At 40.4% G+C, this 14,448-nt stretch overlaps 1 protein-coding gene across 1 annotated transcript in view; it reads left to right on the top strand.

Annotated features, from left to right (window-relative positions):
- The first annotated feature begins 12,573 nt into the window (after nucleotides 1–12,573).
- CUBN (cubilin) overlaps nucleotides 12,574–14,448 on the top strand; it is a 261,035-nt gene continuing 259,160 nt past the window's right edge. The window contains exons 1-3 of the mRNA XM_005891915.2: nucleotides 12,574–12,686; nucleotides 13,088–13,217; nucleotides 14,136–14,231. Of these exons, the coding sequence (XP_005891977.2) occupies nucleotides 12,574–12,686; nucleotides 13,088–13,217; nucleotides 14,136–14,231 (339 nt within the window). The remainder of the gene's footprint in view (nucleotides 12,687–13,087; nucleotides 13,218–14,135; nucleotides 14,232–14,448) is intronic.

Here is a 14,448-nt window from a genome sequence, read left to right on the forward strand (position 1 = left end):
GTTGTGTTCCCTAAGACCACATGGCATTCAGAAAGGTCAGTTCATTGTAGCAGTGAATTTGGTAATTTCCTGGGAGGTAATGCATTTTGCATGAAATGAGCAAATGAATAGTTTTAAACTTTCATCAATTTCCATAATTATTTTATGTAATCTTTCATGGAAAATTAATAGACAATTGGAACAATAGTAAATTGTTCAGATCGTTTGCAGAATATCACAAAAACTGGCCTATGTAAATGTACCTTTCAAGCAATGTGAGTTCCCTGAAAAAGAGTGAATTAAGTGTCATAAAGTTTGAAGCAGATCATTATATTCACAAATGTTTCCATTAATGACTGAAAACAGATTAATTCTGTTTTAAACTGATATTAAAATGGAAAGGAACCATAGAAAAGCACCAAAGCCGGGTTGAAGCTATGAAATGCGATGGGCGCTGGAGTATAGGGTGTGAGACTCTTGCCTGTCTTCCTCCCAAGCACCTTTTTTTTAAATCTCTCTCTATTCTTGTGACTCCTACATTCATCCAGGCCTACAGGTAAGTTTAGCTGGCCTGCCAGAAATATCACATAAGGATTGTTTCACTCAAGATACAAGAGCAGCTCCCTATTAAATAAAAAAGATTAAATCACAATTCTTCAAACTGCCACTTAAGGCCCTTAATCAATGCCCCCACATTTACCCAACCACCTGTCCCTAAAATGACCCTCCTTGGTTTATAGAACCACTGTATCTACAGTCTGCCCAGACTGGGTTTAGGACCTCTTTTTCAGTTTGGTTTATGCTGTTTTCCTAAAAGCATACTAGTATGTTGTTCCATGTTGTCTCACCCTTCTTTATAACATTGCTTTATTACAGTGGTCTAGATTTATACATATGTCTTTATTGCAAGCCAGAGAAAGTCATGACTTCTGCTTTGAATTTCCCTCATTGAGGCTGTCATGTTTGCAATAAATGCTTATTAAAACTATAAAACAATGAAATTTAGATGAAACTAATAGGAATGAAAAATAAATCTTGATATATAAAATAACTTATAAGAATTACATTAATATAGAATTGAGCTGCTTTTCAAGCATTTGGAAAAAAGATGGAAAACAAGGGACTAAATAAAATCTGCACACTAAGCAGTAAAATTTCCAGCGAACTTTCCTTACCCAGGTAGAAAACTGGAGTATTTTTTTTTTTCCTGAAAGAATTATATGTCCCCAGGGAAAAAATATCTTCAAAAATTGACATTTGATATTCCACAATGAAATTATCAGTTTGCCATTCAACCACCCCATGATAAAGTCTACTAGTTATGAACACTGACCATCACACAAAGCTTATCATCCACTCTTTAATGTCCTATTTTTAAATTTAAATAAGTGAAAAAGGATCAATAAGTATTTGAGGAAAGCCTCTGAGATGAAATAGATCTAAACAAGCAAACAGAAAAAGAACTTGGAGAAATCAAGCAAGCAGAATAAAACTTCAAATAGCAGCTGTTTTTAGAGTAATAGGAGATGTTACAACACAAAAGAATAAGAAAGTTTTTGAAATTAAAAATATAATGCCAAAAATTTTAAACTCAATATACATTTTAAAAGATAAATAGCAAGGAATTTCTCAGAAATTAGAACAAAAGAAGATAAAGAAACAGAAAACAGAAAAGGAAGTTATGGAAAGTTAGAAGATCAATCTAAGAAAAAATAAAAATAGAGAGGCACCTGTGGAGACCATGTGCCTCTCTTCTTCTATTAAGGTGCCTTCACTCCCTGGGTCAGGAAGGGAAGGTGTTTGTAAAATGCAGATTTAGATTCAGTACATCTGAGGAACTGGAGATTTTTGCATTTCTGACACGCTCCTGAATTTGGCAATAAGGCATTCATGATCTGAGCCACAGTCAGCTCCTGGTCTTATTTTTGCTGACTGTATAGAGCTTCTCCATCTTTGGCTGCAAAGAATATAATCAATCTGATTTTGGTATTGACCATCTGGTGATGTCTATGTGTAGAGTCTTCTCTTGTGTTTTTGGAAGAGGGTGTTATGACCACTGCATTCTCTTGGCAAAACTCTGTTAGCCTTTGCCCTGCTTCATTTTGTACTCCAAGGCCAAATTTTCCTGTTATCAGGTATCTCTTGACTACCTACTTTTGCATTCCATATGATGAAAAGGACATCTTTTGGGGGTTTTAGTTCTAGAAGGTCTTGTAAGTCTTCATAGAACCATTTAACTTCAGCTTCTTCAGCATTAGTGGTTGGGGCAAATTACTGTGATATTGAACCGTTTGCCTTGGAAATGAACAGAGATCATTCTGTCATTTTTGAGATTTCATCCAAGTCCTGCATTTCAGACTCTTTTGTTGACTATGAGGACTAATCCATTTTTTTCTAAGGGATTCTGGCCCACAGTAGTAGATACAATGGTCATCTGAGTTAAATTCACCCATTCCAATCCATTTTAGTTCACTGATTCCTAAAATGTTGATGTTCACTCTTGCCATCTCCTGTTTGACCACTTCCAATTTACCTTGATTCACAGACCTAACATTCTAGGTTCCTATGCAATATTGCTCTTTACAGCATTGGACTTTACTTCCATCACCAGTCATATCCACAACTGGGTGTTGTTTTTGCTTTGGCTCTGTCTCATTCTTTCTGGAGTTATTTCTCTACTGTTCTCCAGTAGCATATTGGGGACCTACCAACCTGGGGAGTTCATCTTTCAGTTTCCTATCTTTTTGCCTTTCCACACTGTTCTCAAGGCAAGAATACTGAAGTGGTTTGCCATTGGCTTCTCCAGTGGACCACATGTTGTCATAACTCTCCACCATGACCCATCTGTCTTGGGTGGCCCCACACGGCATGGCTCATAGTTTCATTGAGGTAGACAAGACTGTGGTCCATGTGATCAGCTTGATTAGTTTTCTGTGATTGTGGTTTTCATTCTGTCTTCCCTCTGATGTATAAGGATAAGAGATTTATGGAAGCTTCCTGATATGAAAGACTGACTGAGGGAGAAACTGGGTCTTGCTCTGGTGAGCAAGGCCATGCTCTGTAAATCTTTAATCCAATTTTCTGTTGATGGGCTGGGCTGTGTTCCCTCCCTGATGTTTGACCTGAGGTCAAACTATGGTGGAGGTAAGGATGATAATGGTGACCTCCTTCAAAAAGTCCCATACACGCACTGCTGTGCACGCTCAGTGCCCCTGACTCTGAAGAAGGCCACCACCAACCCATGCCTCTGTTGGAGACTCCTGGACAATCATGGGCAAGTCTGGGTCAGTCTCTTGTGGGGTCATTGCTCCTTTCTCCTGAGTCCTGGTACACATAAGGTTTTGTTTGTGTTCTCTTAAGAGTCTGTTTCCCCAGTCCTGTGTAAGTTCTGGCAGCCCTATGGTGGGGTTAATGGCAACCTCCCCCAAGAGGGCTTATGTCATACCCATACCCAGGTCTGCTGCTCGCAGAGCCCCTGGCCCTGTGGCAGGCCACTGCTGACCCATACCTCTGCAGGAGACACTCAAACACTCAAAGCAGGTCTGACTTAGTCTCTGTGGGGGTCTCCTGGTGCACACAAGGTTTTGTTTAAGCCCTCCAAGCATCTCTGGCAGGTATGGGTTTGATTCTAAACATGATTCTGCCCTGGCTACCATCTTGTTGGGACTTAGCCTTTGCCCTTGGACATGGGGCATCTGTTTTTGTTGGAATCCAACATTCTCCTGCCGACAGTTGTTCAGCAGTGAGTTGTAATTTTGGAGTACTCACAGGAGAAGAAGAGCACACGTCCTTCTACTCCACTATCTTGTTTAGGGGAGTTCAGTTCAATCACTCAGCGTGTCCGACTCTTTGCGACCCCATGAATCCCAGCATGCCAGGCCTCCCTGTCCATCACCAACTCCCGGAGTTCACTCAGACTCACGTCCATTGAGTCAGTGATACCATCCAGCCATCTCTTCCTCTGTCATCCTCTTCTCCTCCTGCCCCCAGTCCCTCCCAGAATCAGAGTGTTTTCCAATGAGTCAACTCTTCGCATGAGGTGGCCAAAGTACTGGAGTTTCAGCTTTAGCATCAGTCCTTCCAAAGAAATCCCAGGGCTGATCTCCTTCAGAATGGACTGGTTGGATCTCCTTGCAGTCCAAGGGACTCTCAAGAGTCTTCTCCAACACCACAGTTCAAAAGCATCAATTCTTTGGTGCTCAGCTTTCTTCACAGTCCAACTCTCACATCCATACATGACCACAGGAAAAACCATAGCCTTAACTAGACAGACCTTTGTTGGCAAAGTAATGTCTCAAGGTGGTCTTAAATTGAAGAAAATTTAAGGGAAATAGGGAATTTAAGAAAATAGGGAAAATTTAAGAAAATAGGGAAAATCACTAGGCCATTCAGGTATGACCTAAATCAAATCCGTTATTCCACTTATACAATGGAAGTGACAAACAGATTCAAGGGATTAGATCTGATACACACAGTGCCTGAAGAACTATGGATGGAGGTTTGTGACATTGTACAGGAAACAGGGATCAAGACCATACCCAAGAAAAATAAATGCAAAAAGCTTGTCTGAGAGGTGTTACAAATAGCTGAGAAAAGAAGAGAAGCAAAAGGCAAAGGAGAAAAGGAAATTTATACCCATTTGAATTCAGAATTCCAAAGAATAGCAAGGGGAGGTAAGAAAGCCTTCCTCAGCGATCAATGCAAAGAAATAGAGGAAAACAATAGAATCAGAAAGACAAGAGATCTCTTCAAGAAAATTAGAGATACAAAGGGAACATTTCATGCAAAGATGGGCACAATAGACAGAAATGATATGGGCCTAACAGAAGCAGAAGATATTAAGCTGCTGCTGCTGCTAAGTCACTTCTGTCATGTCCGACTCTGTGCGACCCCATAGACGGCAGCCCACCAGGCTCCCCCATCCTTGGGTTCTCCAGGCAAGAATACTGGAGTGGGTTGCCATTTCCTTCTCCAATGCATGAAAGTGAAAAGTGAAAGTGAAGTTGCTCAGTCGTGTCTGACTCGTAGCGACCGCATGTACTGCAGCCTACCAGGCTTTTCCATTCATGGGATTTTCCAGGCAGGAGTACTGGAGTGGGGTGCCATTGCCTTCTCCGGAAGATATTAAGAAGAGGTGTCAAAAATACACAGAAGAACTATATTAAAAAGATCTTCACGACCCAGATAACCACGATGGGGTCATAACTCACCTAGAGCCAGACATCCTGGAATGCGAAGTCAAGTGGGCCTTATGAAGCATCACTACAAACAAAGCTAGCAGAGGAATTACAGTTGAGTATTTCAATTCCTAAAAGGTGATGCTGTAAAAGTGCTGCACTCAATATGCCAGCAAATTTGGAAAACTCAGCAGTGGCCACAGGACTGGAAAAGGTCAGTTTTCATTCCAATCCCAAAGAAAGGCAATGCCAAAGAATGCTCAAACTACCACACAATTGCACTCATCTCACACGCTAGTAAAGTAATGCTCAAAATTCTCCAAGCCAGGCTTCAACAGATGTGAACTGTGAACTTCCAGATGTTCAAGCTGGTTTTAGAAAAGGCAGAGGAACCAGAGATCAAATTGCCAATATTCGCTGGATCATGGAAAAAGCAAGAGAGTTCCAGAAAAACATCTAGTTCTGCTTTATAGACTATGCCAAAGCCTTTGACTGTGTGGATCACAACAAACTGTGGAAAATTCTGAAAGAGATGGGAATACCAGACCACCTGACCTGCCTCCTGAGAAATCTGTATCCAGGTCAAGAAGCAATAGTTAGAACCAGACATTGAACAACAGACTGGTTCCAAATCTGGAAAGGAATATGTCAAGGCTGTATATTGTCACCCTGGTTATTTAACTTTATATGCAGAGTACATCATGCGACATGCTGGGCTGGCTGAAGCATAAGTTGGAATCAAGTTTGCCGGAAGAAATATCAATAAGCTCAGATATGCAGATGACACCGCCCTTATGGCAGAAAGCGAAGAAGAACTAAAGAGCCTGTTGATGAAAGTGAAAGAGGAGAGTGAAAAAGTTGGCTTAAAACTCAACATTCAGAAAACCAAGATCATGGCCTTGTTTCCCATCACTTCATGGCATATAGAGGAGTAAACAATGGAAACAGTGAGAGACTTTACTTTTTGGGGCTCCAAAATCACTGTAGATGGTGACTGCAGCCATGAAATTAAAAGACGCTTGCTCCTTGGAAGAAAAGCTATGACCAACTTAGACAGCGTATTAAAAAACAGACATTATTTTTCCAACAAATGTTCATCTAGTCAAAGCTCTGGTTTTTCCAGTAGTTATTTGTGAATGTGAGAGTTGAACTCTAAACTGAGCACTGAAGAATTGATGCTTTGCTGTGGTGTTGGGGAAGACTCTTGTGAGTCCCTTGGACTGCAAGGAGATCCAACCAGTCAATCCTAAAGGCAATCAGTCCTGAATATGCATTGGAAGAACTGATGCTGAAGCTGAAACTTTGGCCACCTGATGCAAAGAACTGACTCACTAGAAAAAACCCTGATGCTGGAAAAGATTGAAGGTGGGAGGAGAAGGAGATGACAGACGATGAGATGGTTGGATGGCATCACCAACTCAATGGACATGAGTTTCAGTAAGCTCTGGGAGTTGGTGATGGACAGGGAAGCCTGGTGTGCTGCAGTCACGGGGTCGCAAAAAGTCGGACATGATTGAGTGACTGAACTGACAAGCTCGTGGATAAAGTCTGTGCTGGGTCCATTGACCACACTTTTGAGTAGCAAGATTGTAGTCTCAGCCATCTCTGAATCTTCCCTACAGCCACCACTGATGACTAAACCATTTGTAGAGTATGGCCATGTGACAGCAGGGCAGGGCAAGGGGAAGGGGGCATCTGTTCCCCAGGTATCTGTGCATCTAAATCTGAACTCTTATCTTTTCTCCAAAACCTCCTTCCCCTGATTATTATTAATCGATTCATGACACCTCTGTCCTGCCAATTTCTCAAGCAAGAAACCTGAGCATCACTTCCCTTTTCTTGCTTAACTGCCCCAATATGTATTTTTTTGTAGATCCTGTTTCCTAAATACCTCTCTCACTGTCTCCTGCTCTCTCTGCCAGTACTTCCACCAAGGCCTCCCCAGGTCACACCTTAGTTGTACCACAACTTCCTCAATGAGTCTGGGAATTAGACTTGGCTCTGCAGGGCTGTTTATAAAATGCAAACATGACCCCCTATCTAAAAACCCTCATAATTCTCCATTATTAAGGAATAAAGTAGAATCTAAGCTCATTAAAATGACATTTCACGGTCCTCCTTGATCTGACTTCCTTTCCATTTAAAAATGCATTGGCGTTGTAACCATACTTAGCTGTTTTGTAACTGGAAAACTTTAGATGTGCCCATTTTTCTGTGTAAAACTCCCAGTCCCACTGCTTTGCCTGGAAAACTCATATATATTCTGTAAGATTCAACTGGCTCTTGGGAAGCCTGCATTGCGCTTCCCTGGCAGAGTTAATTTGGTTAATTCTGTTCTGTATTGTTTTGGTTGTTGTGTTTTTGTTTTGATCCTTATCAGCTTTGGGCTTCCCTGGTGGCTCAGGTGGTAAAGAAGCCGTCTGCAATGCGAGAGACCTGGGTTCGATCCCTGGGTTGGAAAGATCCCCTTGGGAAGGGAATAGCTGCCCATTCCAGTATTCTGGCCTGGAGAATTCCATGGACTGTGTAGTCCATAGGGTCCCAAAGAGTCAGACACTATTGAATGACTTTCACTTTTACTTATCAGCTTTATGATTATAGTGATGCCTCTCAGCCAGCACTTACCCTTGAGTGAAATTCAAGTATCCTGGGATTTACTTTCATGTACAGTTTTGATGACTATAGAATTTTCCTCTGTGAATTGAGTCATTCATGAATTTCATTAGTGTGTTGTGTTGGGGATTACTAAAAACGTTGGGGACTTGGGTATTCAGATAGAAAAAGGAAGTGAAGTGGATGGTGCACAAGAAGCAAAGGTTGTACTAAGATGTTTTGGAAAGGGTAAAGGAAGAAAGAAGAGGTAGTTCTGATTCTTTTTTGTAAGGACGGAAAGAGAGGAAGAGAAGGAGCTGAAAATTCTGTTAAGAATTGCTGAGGAGCTGGGAGGAGAGAGAGGATGGAAGGTGACATCCTGGCACAGGATTGGGAGCACAAATCAGCAGGTCACGAATCATTGATTAGTAACACTGCACTTGGAGGTGGAGGAATGGGAACAACCCTAAGTCCATGTACCATGTGTGACGTCTGCAACAAAGCAAAACACATTGACATTCACTTTGCCGTAGATGCCGAAGGCTGGAAACCAAGAACGCAACAGACCTCGTGACAAACTTAAGATGTGTAAAAGTCGTAGATATTATTAGTGTCCTGAATTAATACTTTTATTTTAATGAATGCAATAAAGTGTCTTATGGCTTTCTTAGGTGTCCTCTCACACGCTCCTCCCCGGCATAGAGCAGCTCCCAGAGCAAACCCTCTCCTTTCTCTGTTTCCTCAGCTCCGGCTCAGGGAAGAGTTTATTCCCTTTGGATTGCCTGCTCTTGGAGACTCTTGGATTTAAGTCTAATGTTGCCTCTGCTCGCCCATGTGGAGTGCTTCCTTGCTTCCTGGCACCACTTCGCCTGGTTCTCAGGCATCAGTTTACTTTGGCCTCGGATCCCCAGCTGCAGTTCAGCTAGCCCCCTCTTCACTCAAAGTCCTCAATGTATGTCCCTGTTCTGAAATCCTCTTCTGTAAAAGGGGAGATAAGGGCACCCCTGATTTTCCTTGTGCAAAAGCTTTTTAAGTTGCTTGTGGATTCTTGCATCATTTCCTGCTTTGAGAAACCCAAGTTCAAGTGGTGGAAGAGGAAGGAGAATTGTTATATTTATCTACATGATAATCACAGTTTGTAGTTAGTGGACATTTATATGCCAGAGACCAGGTATGCTAAATATTTTGTACACTTTCAGTGCTGTTATTATTATCTTTTTGCTGATGAAGAAACAGTGTCATATGGTCAGACAGTGATGGAGCTGCATTTAAACCCCGATGAATGAATTTCCAAGCCCACGTTCTTACCCTGAACCCAGTGAGCTTTCCTAGAGCTGACTTTGGAGAGAAAAATCTGCGACATATCCCATCGTGCATTCCTGTCATTTCGTAGACTGGCTAATACAAAAAGGGCATGTGAAGGATCTTTGTGGAATGAATTCTGATTTAGGGAGGAAATGGGAGCTTTGCCAGTCATGAAAGACAGGATTTCAGGTTTATACCGCATTTACTCTGGGAAAGGGAGACAGGAGATTATTCACCTTCTAAGTCTAAAGGTCATGGATTCTACAACTATTTTATTTTTATTGGAGAAATTCCAAATAAAGCCAAAAGAATGAATGATAACGCTGTGGAAACAGCGACTGATTTTTATATTGTTTCCACTGAGTCATCATGTGCAGACTGTCTGACTTATCTATTGATCTCAGCTAGAGTTGAGCAGGTGAACTGGATATAAAATTCCCTAACACGTCATCCAAAGTCAGTCAGACCTTGAAAGAATATTTCTTTTCTTTCTAGCATGAGAGTCAATTAAGAATTGGATGACTAGACTCAGAGTAGAGAAATTATCTTGACTTTGTTTTAGTAAGCACATTAGTAAAACAGGAAAATTCTGTTAAAAAATGAAGTTCTTTTTGAAATATGCTGGAGACATCTTTTATTGCTCTAAAAGATAGGCTGAATGCAGTAACCATTAAGAAAATAGAATCATGAAAATAGTTACATTATGTTCAAAGTTCAGAGTTAGAATGGTCCTTTATGTTGAAATATTCTAACACATCCTATTTTATCCTGTTCTTAAAGTTGACAACTATTTCACAGTCAAGATTTCCCCCCACCCCTACACCAAATTGTTAAGCTTTTAAACAAACTTCGAACTAATGTAACTTAAAAAAAAATGTATCCAACCTGCAATACCATTGTTGTATGACACCCATTTCTTAAATAACAAAAGAACAAAGGACTCATCATTTGACCTCCAGTATCACCTAAAGAAAGTAGCAACTTGCAGCTGTTTTTGCTATTTTTGTTCTTTTGATTGAACAGAACGGGTATAAGACATGTTCCATCTCTCCATAATATCAAGCTGCAGAGCTTATTTAGAGGAGTAATTTTTAAGCTCAGTGGCATTACATACAGCACATACATTCACACTGTTGTGAAACCATCACCACTATCTGTCTCCAGAACTTTTTTTCATCTTTCCAAAGTGAAACTCTGTATCCGTTAAACAATATCTTACCATTCTCCCTACCCCCAGCCCTAGAAACCACCACTCTACTTTCTGTCTCTATGAATCTTACCACTTTAGGTTCTTCATATGAGTGGAATACTTTGGCCACCTCATGCGAAGAGTTGACTCATTGGAAAAGACCCTGGTGCTGGGAGGGATTGGGGGCAGGAGGAGAAGAGGACAACAGAGGATGAGATGGCTGGATGGCATCACCGACTCGATGGACATGAGTTTGGGTGAACTCCGGGAGTTGGTGATGGACAGGGAGGCCTGGCATGTTGCCCTTCATGGTGTTGCAAAGAGTCAGACACGACTGAGTGACTGAACTGAACTGAACTGGCTTATTTCACTTAGCATAATGTCTTCAAGACTCATCCACATTGTAGCATGTCAGAGTTTCCTTCCTTTTAAGGACGAATAATATTCCATTATATATATATGTAACACATTCTGTTTTCCATTCAGATCTGTCAGTGAACATTTGGATGGACATTTGGCTTGCTTCCATGTTTTGGCTGTTGTAAATAATGAGCTATTAACACAGTTGTACAAATATCTCTTTGAGTCCCTGTTTTCAATTATTATAGCCAGAAGTAGAATTGCTAGATCATCATTCTAGGGCTTCCCATGGGGTTTTAGTGATAAACCTGCCTACCAATGCAGGAGAAAGAAGAGACTCGGGTTCAGTCCCTGGGTTGGGAAGATCCCCTGGAGGAGGGCATGGCAACCCACTCCAGTATTCTTGCCTGGAGAGGAGCCTGGAAGGCTACAGTTCATAGTGTTGCAAAGAAGTGACTTATAGTACACATGCATGGTCATTCTATGTTTAATTTTTTGAGGAACTGTCATACTGTTTTATAGTGACTATATCATTTTACATTCTCACCAGCAGTATACCAGGGTCCTAATTTTTTCACATTCTTGCCCAATATTTGTTATTTTCTGCTTTTGTGTGACAGTAGCCATCCTGTGAGTGTGAAATGTTATCTCACTATGGTTTTGATTTGTATTCCCCTAGTGATAAATGACACTGAGCCATCTTTTCATGTGCTGTTTGGCCATTTGTGTATCTTTTCAGAAGAAATGTTGATTTTCTTTGCCCATTGTTTAATAGGGTTACTTATTTTGTGCTGTTAAGTTGTGGGATTCTCTGTATTCTGCATATTAACCTCTTAATCATATATATGATTTTAAAAGTTTTCGCATTTTTAAGTTGCCTTTTCATGATCGATAGTGTCTTTTAATATATAAAAGTTTTTCACTTTGAAATAGTCCCACATACCACTTTTTTTTTCTCTTTTGTTGTTTCTACTTTTGGTGTCATATCCAAGAAATCATTGTGGAATCCAAAATCATGAAGATTTTCCCCTATGTTTTTTCCTAAGAATGTCATGGTTTTAGCTCTTATATTTAGGTAGGTATTTGATTCATTTGTATTATTTTTTCCTATATAATGTAAAGTCTGGGTCCAACTTCATTCTTTTACATGTGGATATCCAATAGTTCCCAATAGCATTTGTTGAAAGCCAGTCACTTCTTAAGCAAGGAGACTCTTATATTTAGGTAGGTATTTGATTCATTTTGTATTATTTTCTTCTATATAATGTAAAGTCTGGGTCCAACTTCATTCTTTTACATGGGGATATCCAATAGTTCCCAATAGCATTTGTTGAAAGCCAGTCACTTCTTAAGCAAGGAGACTCTTATATTTAGGTAGGTATTTGATTCATTTTGTATTATTTTTTTCTATATAATGTAAAGTCTGGGTCCAACTTCATTCTTTTACATGGGGATATCCAATAGTTCCCAATAGCATTTGTTAAAAATCAGTCACTTCTTAAGCAAGGAGACTCTTATATTTAGGTAGGTATTTGATTCATTTTGTATTATTTTCTTCTACATAATGTAAAGTCTGGGTCCAACTTCATTCTTTTACATGGGGATATCCAATAGTTCCCAATAGCATTTGTTGAAAGCCAGTCACTTCGTAAGCAAGGAGAGTTTTAGTGGATGTTTCCAAAGACATTTGCTACTGTTTCAAAGGTCAGATAGGTAATGATTAAGTTGTGCATCACTTAGAGGTAGATTTTGACCTCTCACAAGTTGAAGAGTATTGAAGATCTAAGATCATTTACATCCCTCAGGAAGAAAAAAATAACGTAGGCTTCCAGGGCAAAGAAGAAAGGACTGAAAAGTGTGGGACAATCCACAGGTCAGAGTACAGCTGCAGGCTTGGTTCTCTGGACTCCCACGCTCGGCCGGGAGAGCAGCCTCCCTGCTTCCTGACGACCCAGGAGGCTGGTGAGGAACATGTCCTCACTTTTTCTTGGGAGTTTGGTTATTTTATTGACGTTTGCTGCATCATACAGTGAAGATGGAGGATTTGCGCTGCAGAGACAAAAAAGAAATATTGACCTCCAACAGTAAGTACACACGTGGGTCATTTCTGCTGATGGACTTGGGTGGCTCCTCATCAGTTTTCACAAATAACCAGATAAGCCAAGGTATAATTTTTCTAAAGAAAAAAAGATGATATTAAAAACAAACCAGGAAAAACAGTTGAGTTGATGTATGGAAGTACCTTTTTATACACAAACTCTTCATTTATCCCTTGGCAAATTAGGCAAGGATGCAGTTTACTAGGAGGCATATCCAGGAAATTTGCAAAGAAAGAAATGACAAGTGAGCAGGGAAAATTCAGCTGAGATGACCACAAAGCAAAAGTGTATGCAGTCCATAGCTATTGAGTGAGAAACTTTGTTCTCTAGACTTAAAAAACTGCATGTGATAATTACTGATGCATTCTCTGGCTTGGATTATGTAGGCCTCGAATGACAGCAGAGAGGGGAAACTTGGTGTTTCTTACTGGATCAGCTCAAAACATTGAATTTAGAACTGGATCCCTGGGGAGAATTAAATTAAATGATGAGGATGTCGGCGAGTGTTTCCATCAGGTAATACACTGGAAACATACTGAAGTAGTTTTGTTTATTCATACTGAAAAGGCCTATGTTAATCTGCACTTTCCTGAGCACAGGGAACATGACTGAGGTGAAACAACTCCATGTAGGAAACAATGCCCTGGGGTTAATGATGGGTACGGGACATAGTGCTAGCAGGAGGTGGCTCACTGTGTGGACTTATGTATTCCAGCCCAGAGAGGGTGCAGAGGGTGATACTGAGGCTGTTTCACAAGGGGACCAGGGATGGAGGGGGACCATAGAAAGATGTAGATGCGATCAGTTTATTTTTGCCACAGAACAGAATTGGCCAGTTATCCTATCCTGCTTACTGAATGTTTTCAGTGCTTATTGTTTGTTACGTCATACAGGTCTATTGATCATCATGTTAGGAGCTAGCATTTAGAGTTCATTATGGACTCTGCGCTGTGCTCAGCACTTTATGTGTATTATCTCATCTAACCCTCATGGCTGCCTATGAGGTGGGCTTTATCGCTACCCCATCTGTAAGGGAGATAGAGGAACCCTCCCTACAGCACCTCAGCAATGTATCCAAGGACATATGTTAAATGGCTGAGCCAAGATTTAAAACCCAGTCTCCTTCTAAGTCAGGCCTCTTAAAAAGCATTCTAAACTGTTATTATGGGGAAAAAAGGCAAACAGAAAATTCCTTGATACCTTATTACTGAAAGGGTAAATGGAATTATGCCATGGCTATTTTAGTCTGGTGTTTATTATACATGGCATTGTTTTTTTTTTTTTTTTTAATAATAATGGTAAGGCCTTAGGGCTTGAAATAGAATACTACCCAAATTTAAACATTTTATTCTTATATACATAATTTTTTCACTAGCATTCTCTTCCTCCTTCTCTTCTCCCTTCGTTTTCTTCTCCTTTTTTAAAAAAAATCAGATCCAGAAAAACAAAGATGATATTACAAACTTAAAAAGAACTACAGTCGGTCTGCCTCAAAATATTTCTAATCAAATCCATCAGCTTGATTCCAAGGTAAGTCTGACATCCACATCCTTGGGACAAATGGGTTCTCCTTAATTCAACTTTGTAAGTAATCATTTTTGCAGAAGATATACCAATTTTGTATCCTCCTTAAAAATGTAGTGTTATAATTATGGACTTTTTGGTTAAATGACCCAGCCCTAATGGAGGAGGTAGAGGTGTGATGGGCAGAGGTTGGAAATCCTGTGACAAGAGCTTGCAGCATAAG

Source organism: Bos mutus, chromosome 13, assembly GCF_027580195.1.
Source record: "Bos mutus isolate GX-2022 chromosome 13, NWIPB_WYAK_1.1, whole genome shotgun sequence".
NCBI classification, from domain to species: Eukaryota; Metazoa; Chordata; class Mammalia; order Artiodactyla; family Bovidae; genus Bos; species Bos mutus.